General features: G+C 36.3%; 1 protein-coding gene across 3 annotated transcripts in view; it reads right to left on the bottom strand.

Moving 5' to 3' along the window:
* The window catches only part of LOC134675876 (heterogeneous nuclear ribonucleoprotein L), a 678,145-nt gene that overhangs the window by 123,419 nt on the left and 542,710 nt on the right, over window positions 1-12,016 (bottom strand). For all 3 annotated transcript variants that reach the window (XM_063534203.1, XM_063534205.1, XM_063534204.1), the window contains exon 4: window positions 1,686-1,783. In XM_063534203.1, coding sequence (XP_063390273.1) covers window positions 1,686-1,783 — 98 coding nt within the window. The remainder of the gene's footprint in view (window positions 1-1,685; window positions 1,784-12,016) is intronic.

The raw sequence follows: 12,016 nt of genomic DNA, 5'->3' as shown, positions 1-12,016 counted from the left end.
TCGCGCAGCGTGAAACGTTGTGGCAGTTTGCGCGCGTGCTGCGGTCTCGTTTGAAAAAAAAATACATTTCGAATTTAGAACGGTTTGTGTTATTTGGACACGACACGTCACGGTGGGAGGACGTACATTGGGATAGATGCAGTTGTTTATTTTTCTTTGTGAGTTTTACGGAAATAGAACGTTGTCTATGGACAGAGCGTAGTGCAATGTCATATTGATAATACAGAAACAAATAAACAATTATATACTCTGGCACAGCGATTTTGTCAATAGAAAAAGGCGGCAAGTTTAAAAAAAAAACGAAGAGTTGACTTCCCATAGAAAATTTGATTATGGCGACTTTTTCTACTTACAAGTTGGGTGTGTTTCAGTACATAAATCAACTAAACTTTAGGTAAAGTAACCAGTATTCAATTCAACAACAGCTATAGTTACAGTTTTCTTTTCTAACGAGTATCTCTTTGACCGAAAAGTAAAAAACTAATTATTACAAGCGAAAGTTTCGTCTTGACCGATTGTTTCAAAAATTGTTGTTACACTTTTGATATTCATTGTAACACGATACGTCCATATCAGTATACCTATCTGTTGTATAATGTAATAAATACCGTAAAGTGTTTGCCTGTCCATCCGTCACTAAGTGAAGCCTTTCGCTTTCTTTACACAGTGTCCGGTTACCCTTGGATAAAGGAGATCACGTGCTGCTCGAAATTATGTCTTGTTGTAAGGGAGATAGAGTATGTTTTGAAATGACATGAAACCGAACAGTCGGTTAAAGGTTTTTTTGGATGTAAGTGTAGTCGATTAACTGCCGTTAAAGACCTACGGCGCGATTCGGGAAATGCATTCGATATTCACTAGATATGAAATAGTATAGATATGTGACGTTCCATGGCAAAAGGTACCTTAAGGCGGCTGGCGCTCACGCAGTTATTAACGCCGCTCCAATATTCAGCCGGGGTAATGGTACCTTTTGCCGTGGAACGCCACATATCTATACTATTTCATATCTAGTGAATCTCCAAATCATTTCCCGAATCGCGCCGCTTAAATTTTTTAATATACTTATGTCGATTGAACGCGTTTTAAGATTAATTCTTCATTAACTGCAAACTTCTATCTACGTTAGTTCATCAATATTACACATTTTTAACAACATTCATGAGCAACTTTTGGAACAAATCAAATTATATTGTTAAATATTTTGATTTGTAATATATGACAGCTATTTTAGTTTATAACATGTCAACAAAAAAAAATCTTGATATGACATCGCCATTTTTACCTTTTGAACACCAAACCGTGCGTGCGTATCGTTGCCGCATTATCGATACGCACGCACGGCATGGTGTTGGCAAAGGGTTAAAGACAAAAAAAATCGCCATACCAGGCGTGGCTCACTCCGCGATTGCGTCGCCGCCCTACAAGTACATGCGGCCCACATCAATTTTGGTGTCTAGCCAAAGTGGTTATCGCACACCGCTACGGAACGGACGCCTGCTCGCGCATACGCCACCTAGCGGTCATATCTGTCGTAATGGTCGCGTCTTGTTAGAGAGTGAACCTTCAATACATACTATTATTTATTCTGTGGCCATACTAAAGTATATTCTATTTAAACGTATTTTCGTAATCCTTATTCCGACGTATTAAGGTCTACAATTACTTAAACATTAGTAACATACCTTGGCATATTCAATTTTGAGTGTGCAGCATCCGGAGTATATGTCGCAGCCGTGTAGCGCCTCTTTCGCTCGCGTCGCCGACTCCACGCTTTCAAACTTATGGCAATGGGTTAAGGTTCATTTTTCAATGCAGGGGATAACGAGAAATGATTAAAAAATTGTAATATTGTACAACAAGTAAATTAAACTCGAACACATGTATTAGGAAATATTGCAAAACACAAAAAAAGCTTATGACTAAAATTAAATACAGGACGATTCGTATGTTGTTAGTGTAGGTATATTAAAATAATTGGTAATATTTTTTATTTCATAATAAAATTGGTAAAATAAAAAAAAACCGTACTAACATATACCTAAATATCATTAAGCTAATACTATTAATTTTCTCTAAAATTAACTCACAAAAAACACCCAACACAATTCAAAAGATGTCTAGGTACATTTTAATCATTCACTTTTTCAGTGTAATGGTAATTTTTTGTTTAACTTCATCAAATAGTAAATATGTACTTAAAACATTCTGCCTTTTATTCCATAATTCCTATAGGTATAAAGCGAACAAAAAAACTTTCTTTAAGTTACATACAAGGCATAACGCATTATGCATAAGGCATTATGTGTAGAGTTAAAGGTGACTCAGCTCAGGTAAGAAAGCACATCAAATTGTATGAAAGCATCTCATAACAATCAGTTAGATTCATATAATATGTATTCTCATTTCTTTTATTGATTTTATTTTCTTTTCCTTTTGTAAGATTTGATTTGTTTTCTGAAAGAGCTACGTATTTGTGATTTCATGTGCATATATGTTTATTTTTTATATCAAATCCTATAAAGTTATGTACTCACTGAGTATAATTGCATGAATTCTATAGTAATTTAAATTGTATTAATTACTCGTAATGCATGTTAATTATAAGATGTAATAATGTTTTGAAAAGATGTGTCCCGCCGAGTTTGTTGCCGGTCCCATATTGGGATACCCTCCTCCAATTGAGGGGGGATTTAAATCTTCTCGGGGCAGAGGTGTACGGTTGGAGCCGGTAAAGGTTTATTTGACGTTCATAAGCGCATTGTAATATGCCTACTTGAATAAACTATTTTTTATCTTTATCTTTATCTTTAATAAAACCTCGCTTTCCAAATAAAGCGTCAAAAACCAAATCTAATCTCAATAAGATGACTACTCGAACATAAAATTGTTATTAATCCAAGTTGGAACATTGATATTATTCAAATCGCTGGTAGTTGGACTAACAAAGTTGTGGGCGAAGCAATTTAGACCCTAATTCCGGGGATTAGGGTACAGAATTAGCTGTGACGATGGGAGCAATGTTGAACGTCATTGTGTCAAATTGAGGTAAAGGTGGGGCGACAGTGTGAGCGATAACAATTTTGCATTATCAATAGTTTTACAAAATTACCCTTTCGCTTTTTATTCGTATTTTGAAGCTTATATCAAGTTTTTGGCTAGTAAAACATAACGTCTAACGCATTCAATATTAAGATAAGATATAATGTCTTTTTTTTGGTCAGTAAGTTGATAAATTATATTGCAAAGTAGGAGGCGAAATATCAAAATGTTAAAAGAAGAGTAGAAATATTTATAATAATATAGAATGCAAAATTGTACCGCTATATTTGGAGTTTTGAAGTAATGTTATCATATTAAAATACTGACACTTAAAATATTAGAACTAAATTAATCAATGTGACTTATAAGCATGGTTCATAAAATAACGCTCCTCCTCTCATACATTAAACAAGTGAACTTAGAACGGCCGTTAATTTTATGATCAATTTTCTAATCTCAAACAGGAAATCCGGTGACAATGGAGTTCTAAGAACGCCCGGCAATGCGGTTTTGTATTTTAAGGGTTCCGTACACAAAGGATAAAAACGGGACCCTATTACTAAGACCACTGTCCGACCTGTCCGCCTGTCTGCCTGCTGTGTCTCATGAACCGTGATAGCTAGACAGTTGAAATTTTCACAGATGATGTATTTCTGTTGCCGCTATAAAAACAAATACTAAAAAGTACGGAACCTCGGTGGGCGAGTCCGACTCGCACTTGTCCGGTTTTTTAGTGTTCCGTACAAAACTTTGTTTACGGAACACTTATTTTATTTCAATCGCTAAAACTGCGGCCACACCCTCCACGACAGACGCCGCATGTACTCCAGTCAAAACTTCCTCTCATTTGAATAAATCCACCGCCAAAGAATATGCTAAATTATTTCACCGAAATCCCCTGTTTTACATATTATATTACCGTTTAACTTTTCATTTTTACGGTCGCAAAGTTCGTTATTGAAAATCTATAAGATTCGTTATTGGCGTTATGGGTTCGGGGACGAAATGATGGGGCATATTTAGGGTTCCGAGTGTTTCAAAATGATTTTGCATACAATAAAACCTATTTGTGGACCCAAAAGACTCGTTTTCAACAAATGTTTTAACTAAAGCGGGCCACAGACCATCAGTTTTAACTGCACAGTTTTAACTGTTCAGTCAAACTGTTCAGTTAAAACTTTATCTAATGAAATTTCGATTAGATCGTCAGTTCAACTGCACAATTCAAGATTTGCCTACACACGTACGTTTTAACTGAACAGTTTGACTAAACAGTTAAAACTGTGCAGTTAAAACTGATGGTCTGTGGCCCGCTTAAGTAATTCAGGAGGCCGATTTGAACGTGTCATTTTATTATACACATTTTGCATGACACTTGTTTGCATATGTGTTTGCGAGAGCGAGACGCACGGGCGAATGAGAACACAATAATATTTTTTACATGTCAAAATTTAAGTTCGAATCGATCAAACCAACCGACCGAGCGAGCAAAATGGCGTGCTCATGGGTTGGAGGCCAAGAATAATTTTGGTTCATTGCGCCAGCTAAGAAAGTTCGAATTAGCTTCTAATAAATCCTGAACCATATTTGGTCCATCACGGCACACGCTTGACAGGGATTTAGCTCCAAATCAGTTTAAGACGGACGACAGATGGTTCCAATATGTTCAGTCAACGTCAAAGACATGTTTACATTTTTCGCCTTATTACAAAGGGGTAAGGTGCAAAAGTGTTGACATATTTTTGACGTCGACAGTTCGTATATGACCAGTATTTCGACAAAATGGATATCCGGCGAGTGGATAACTAGAATAGCTATTCGATTATATTGAGAAAAGCTTTTGTGATGAATTTGCTAGAATTATAGTGAATAAAGCTATAATATTCCAGAATTTTCATGGAAGAATAAAATGTTCACAAAGGCGAGATGAGTTTTTTTATGCAGAAAGAAACAAGGTGGTTTTCATAATTGGATATTTCAAGAGCAGTTCCTTTAGAAACGATTTATACATGCTTGTACTAGTAAAGGAATAGTTAATGCCAGTAAAAATATAACAAAAATGAAGCGACGATTAGAAATGTTTACCTATTTATATTAATTATATTAACTGATGTCTTTATAAAAAGATAGGTATGAATATTTCAGTAAACGCTGTAAATATGATTTATTTCAAGTTCTTGTGTTAGTAAAAGTATAAACCCTGAAGACCTATATTGTCTCACTACCCAAGTTTCAAAATACAAAAGATAAAAGAAACGTAAATCTCTTTGAAGTGAATAAAACAACTACAATAATTTTTATTTTCAATAAATTAAAATACGATAAAAATGCTGTGTAAAAAAATTGGCAAGAATCTAAAAATTTAATTTAAAACATTTAAATAAAATTGGCATCCAACGATATAAATTCAGAAAATGAGCCATCACTCTTCAGCCGGCAAATAACGATATTTTATAATATTTAATTCTCCGCCGTCACTTCACACGGCGCGGAATATAAATTTGCTGTTTCAATCAACACGATCTATCATAAAACATGGGGCCAGTTCTACTCTTTAAACCTTGATAAGGTTAAGATCTTAATTTGAATAAAGGAGCCAACAGCGATATGACTCGCTCGCTCACTCACTCATCATCACCTAGCCGTTTTCGTTTACAACGACTGCTTTGCTACAGCTGAGAGCGTCGCTGGTGCGCTCTCAGGTGACTGACGTAGCCAATCTTTGCAGCAAATGTGCGCCGTGCGGCCACATTCGCAATATGTCTGCACTATGGACGGTCACCAGCAAGTGTCTCCCATGTTGATGGCATGTTGATATGCCACTGATCTGTCAGTTTCAGAAGTGACATTGCTTAAGAAATGAATCTTATACAAATACAAAATACAAATACAAAAGCCTTTATTTCTTTTAAATACACGTGGCCATGGTTTAGGGGATGGAGCCGCCCGGTAAGCAAAGAATTGCCTGTGTTGGGAGGCACCGCTCTTCCCTAGGTCTTATAAGCATTTGTTCGAATCGGGCCGTAAGATTCAAATCGCCTAGCGTGGTATGGTCCGTGGTAGGAGCATGTGATGAGGGATGAAAGTCATATGACGGGAAAGGTATTGGGAATGAATGTTGGGACGTAAGAGAATAGAAAAATCAAGGAAAAGGTGGATGGATTGTGTGTGAAGAGGAAGCAGAAGGGGAAGCAGGTGATGATGAGATGACGAACGACAGAGAGGTATGGAGGAAAAAGACATGCTGGAGCATTTTGCAGCGAATGATGATGATATTTTGATGCGACCCTGAGTTATGCCATGAGACATCTCACGCGCACCAATAAGTAAGTATAAGAGCGAGATGCCTTATGAGACGAGTCCTGATTTGATGATTACATTTCGTGAGGACCAAACAGCGTCAGTGGCTCACGCTGATTTGTGTAGCAGCGCTCGCGGACTCAAGTTCACAATATAAGATCAAAACATATCAATTTTATAAAATGGAATCGGCCTCTTTTTAAGATTAATATAGGTGAGAGGATATAAAAATCTAATTTGAATTTTGAGTAGCGATTAATAAGAGTTTTCAGTGAAAAAAATATTGTTAAATGTGGAAGTGTGTTATTTCCGTCGCGAAGAATAAAGAACTGTGAAATTTTGACCTGAAGAAAATCGAGACAGCAAACTCAAAGGAAGAGAGTTATAAGCAGTTTATGTATTAGTTCGTTAGCGTTAAGCATACAGTAAAATCATCATTGTCCGCCGGCCTAGCGATGCTCGTAATCAATCAAATCGTATCTAATTTGAAAGTATGCCTTCAGCTGGTTACTGTGAAAATAATTTTCTAATTACGAACGATTGGATGGAAAACAGGACCTTTAATTAGCGTACTTACCAAATTTCGGGACTGTCCTAGAGATTTTTAGCTTAGTCCTACTTTGATTGTACTAAATTGCAAATCGTGACTCTTTAACTGCACATTACCATAAAATCCCATGTCATTGGTAGTGATCGTAATACCAATTCGCTGCATTCCGATTGCATTACTTATCTAAACAAACAACAATATTTTATAACTCTTTTCAAGTAGTTATAAAAAGGCGATTTAGAATTCTTAACTTTTGAGACAGCGTGATAAATTATTGAAAAAAGCGTGAAGTTTGATCAAGAATCACATACAAAAATCGACTTTGTGATGAAGTAGATAAAGCTGAAACTTAAACGGTAACAGAAGACTAAATGCGGTTAGATAACTCGCAGATAACAAACAAAAAAATTTATAGTGTCACATAATAATATATCAATGAAAGTTTTACATTTAAAATATTTGATAAAATGAAACATATTGCACAATATTAAGATATTTCAAGGTAAATTGTGCGTATCGAGTGGTATTCTAAAAGCGCATATCTTTCGGTCAGCCGGGTTCACGGCGCGACCTTCATTTGGAGGACGCCCGTCGCACCGGAACGTTTCTTTTATACCACATCGGTGGCAAACAAGCATACGTGGTAAGCAGTCACCGTAGCCTATGGACGCCTGCAACGCCAGCAACCAGAGCAGAGAGAGAGAGCAGAGCAGAGAGAGTAGAGAGAACGTATTAATTTTATCTACCTCTTTGGTCTTTGGTCTACCGCGATATCATTTCATTGTTTTTACCTTAAATTCACGCCACTGATATATGGGCAGGCATTTAGAGAATATACGTTCTTATACTATCACAGTGCTATCACACATAAGGTGTTTAACTACTACTCCCATCACCTGCTCGAAACCATATATAACAAGTTCCCTCGTATTATGTGACCATGCAAATGTCTGGAATGACCATGCAAATGTCTGGAATGCCCCTGCAGTTGCCATGCAAATGTCAACTTTATGGTAACATTCCATTTCTAAACGCAGCTGCATTACCGGTACTGAACGCGTCGCTGTCATTGTAAATTTCCATAGTAAAATTGACAGTAATGCAGCTGCGGTTAGAAATGTTACCATTACGCGGCGGTGCAACAGGCGGCCGGCGGCGTGCGCTCCACGTTTTCCACCGCCTGTTGCGATAAATCGGCCGCGACTCTCGTTTGTTTATTTTTGTTTGTAACTAGCCGCGCATTCCGAGGGTTTATCGGGTGGACCAACATAACGTGACCTCGAATGATATGTTAAACTTAACGCGCCTGATTTAGTTAAATTATGTTTTATCCCTTTCTTACAAATTCTTCTTCTTCGTCGCTATCCTCACAGCTGAGGGTCGTGACCAAGCTCTGCCTCTACTTCTTGTTCCCTCTTACAAATACATAAGTCAAAATGACAGATAAGGACAAACGATTATTAGCTAAAAGAGGTTTGTAGTGCGTTGATGAATAAGGGGGTAAGTTTCCAATTGGACGTAATTGGTATGTTTCCTCTTCTTAAAATAAAAATTTTCACACTGTGCTTGAAATAAAGCACCAGATAATTATTAGAAAAACATAGATACCAGTTATTTTTAACACAATTTATATTTAATATGTGGGATTGAAGTATAAAATATAGGTGAGGCCACCGTAGTCCATCGTAGGGCACGTCTACGCCTCGGCTAGTCTGTGGCCATGAGTAAGCCTATTCATAATTAAAAAAAAAAAAAAAGAAAGAGTTGAGTGTGACGTAACTATACTCGTTTTCACATAAATGCCATATTAGCAAATCGTTTTGACGATTCTAAAACAGAAGATGATTTGACTAGTAGAACAGAATAAATAATAGTACAGAAGACTCACTCTAGAACAAAACGCGTCTGTTCCGATCAGGACAGATAATTATGGCCGCTAGGTGACGACAGCGCCACGCGCGGCTTATGTCTAGCCACCAAAATTGGTGTGGAACGGATGTACTTTTAGCTACCTGTAGCGAAGCGATGAAATTGCGGAGTGAGCCACGCCTGCTATTAGGAAAGTACCTTATTCCTTTGGTTCCAGATAGCCTGCTCCAAAGTCCTTCAACTTTCAATACGCAAGCGATGTGAACAACAACGTACATTTGCATGGATCTGTTTTGTTTATTTTTAACCGCTGTGACTCACGCGCCGTTTGTTTACGATATTGCCTGGGAATATTGTTAGGTCAAACGATATGCGGCTTTATAGTAAACTTGATAGAGTTGGTTATTGTATGGTTGGGTGGATATTTTTATGTATTCGATGGGCTGTTTTAATTCGGTGTAGAACTAGAACTAATAAGTTAATAACAATTATTCGATTGGGGTTTTAAGCCTATTTTTGTGTTTAGTTCTGCCAACATAGCGTAGTTTTCCTAATAAGTATGTTATTTTTTTATAGGGCCTAATACATATAGGACTTTTGAAAACCTTTACTAATGCTTAGATCTCTTTTCTGTAATTTTCTTATAAAAAAAAATTTAATACTACAGATCCGTGTAGGTGTCTACACTCATTGGATTTTTTTTAAGAAACTAAAAAAAAGTTATATTTCTGATTTTGAAATTACTTTAGGAGCTGTAATCTGGATTAATTACTGGTAAATAAAACTTTTCATGCGCTTTTCTAAATTTGTGTTCTGGTTGAGTACTATTTTTATTTAATTATGTTTATATATATGTACATTTATTTCTATGTATGTATTTATATTAATATGTATTATATATGTGTATTTATATTAGAATGTAGGCTAAAGGTTTTAATTCTTTACTTGGGTAATAATTGAACCATTATTTACTTTTCTGTACATGTGTTCGTTTGTCTGTCATTTTCATTTGTCTACTCTCAATTGTTCAAAGGTTGACTGGAAGAGATCCCTTATAGGGATAAGTTCGCCTTTGTACATTGTATACTTTCTTTTAATTGTATCTTAACCTGTCTTATGTACAATAAAGTGTTTACATACATACATACATTTGTCCATAAGTATAGTGACGGACAGACAACGTAAATAGTCCAAACCAAAAAGACAGACCTTGAAAATTGAAAAACATTCACTATAGTTATTACTCTTTAGTAATAAAATAATATGTGGGCAAAATACCTACTTATTGTCATTAAAAGCAGATACTTTTAGTTCAACTTGTGAGCCTCAACATCATTATTCATTTCAATTTGTTTCATTTGATACCCGGTTAGCATACTCCGCATACTATTTGCATCAGATCTGTATATCCCAACAAATACTCCACCCATATAACCCTGTTAACACACACATACTTACACATATCCGCGCACAAGCTTTCTCGGCTCGATTCGGGAAATTAATTAGAGATTAACTAGATATGAAATAGTAAAGATATGTGACGTTCCACAGCACAAGGTACCTTATGGGCCTTATGGCGGCTAGTGCCGCGATTCGGGATATGAATTAGATATTCACTAGATATGAAATCATCGGATGATCAGTTGCGGTCGCGGCTGCCGCTCTCGCATTGGACTAGTCATTTGCGGAAGTGCCGCACTCTTAATATAGACGCTGTTACCAACCATCATCTTATTGACGTGGCAGGCCAATGATGATGATGAGATATGAAATAGTAAAAACAACCACGTTCCACGGCAAAAGGTACCTTATGGCGGCTGGCGCTTAAGTCGCATAGCGCGCAATAATATTCGAGCGGCGTTAATAATAGCGTAAAGCGCCAACCGCCATAAGGTACCTTTATCGGTGGGACGTCATATCTTTACTATATCGTATCTAGTTAATCTCTTATTCATTTCCCGAATCGCGATATACTCGTACACAGATCCGCACACAAGCTTTGTCTCAAAGGAACATCTAACATTGTTACATAGATTGGAACCGGTGATGCGATCCTTTTAAAGAGACAGGGTTCTAAGTGTAACGAAATAGATATGCAGTTGATACCTTTTGATTTTAAACGGTACGGAATAAGTTTAGAATGGAAACTACTTAGGAGTCTTGAGTACAGACTTTTTTCTTAAAGTTGCTTTTGGACGTAGAATTAATAGTTATTTGTTTTACAAGGGGGCAAAGTTGTTGTTTAACCGCTCGTGCTAATATTGATACCCGAGCAAGCGAAAGATTCCAAAATTGAACCACGAGCGTAGCGAGTGGTTCGACAAATGGAATTTTGAGCGTTGCGAGGGTTTCAAAGCACAAAGGTTAAATAAAATTTGCCCCTGAGTGAAACACAAAATTTTTCACCACACCAACCCGAATCAAATATTAAATGTAAAATATCAAACAAAATTAAACCAAATCAAATCCAAATGAATGTTATTAAATATTTATCATCCAATTCAATTCAACCAGCAAACTTATGAACACAACTCAAAATTTGCATTTGATTACTTTGCCTCACATGTGAATAAAATGCAACTTTGCTATCACTTTTTGAAGTGCAAAGTAAGCCTTTCCGAGCTGGTGTGGTGAAAATAAAATTTTTGGTTTAGGTATAAGTATTATTAAAATTATCCAGTTAACAAAGTTTAAACCCATTTCACCAAAGGTGATAATGATATTAATAATGTGTTTATATGTATTTTTTATTGTTTTGTAAGTGTTTTTATATTTTACTTTTATATTCATATTATAAAAACCTAGCCTAAGAAGAATGATGAATAAAGAGATTAATAATACACTCCTACTTAATAGCTGATGCTCTAATTCTGATTCTGAAGTCCATTAAAAGGAAACTAACTGTTTTGTGATCAAATCTCATTTGCCTGTCTTCGCCTTTTTTCGTTTGGACAATAACGTTTTATTAAAAGTTAAAATATCTCAAGACGCTCGTTAGACTGAGGTGTTAAAAGTTTTACACCTTTATCGACTTTATCCGCTAGTGACGTTGCTACGTCGATAGATTTACGATATTTATGACTTATTCCATTGTGCGATATTTCATTGGAAATATTCCTTGTTATGCACTAAGACCGCCTAACCTAACTGAGCGTTTCTTTTATTTTTTGGCATTTTTTGCCAAAGGAAAGTTTGAAAAATGTATGGAAATTTTAGGACACTCTTTTTCTCCTATACGGATGAAAAGGGCTCGCG

The sequence above is a fragment of the Cydia fagiglandana genome, chromosome 23, assembly GCF_963556715.1.
Source record: "Cydia fagiglandana chromosome 23, ilCydFagi1.1, whole genome shotgun sequence".
Classification (NCBI taxonomy): domain Eukaryota; kingdom Metazoa; phylum Arthropoda; class Insecta; order Lepidoptera; family Tortricidae; genus Cydia; species Cydia fagiglandana.
The sequence above is the reverse complement of the archived record's forward strand: the minus strand, read 5'-3'. Positions and strand labels throughout refer to the sequence as shown.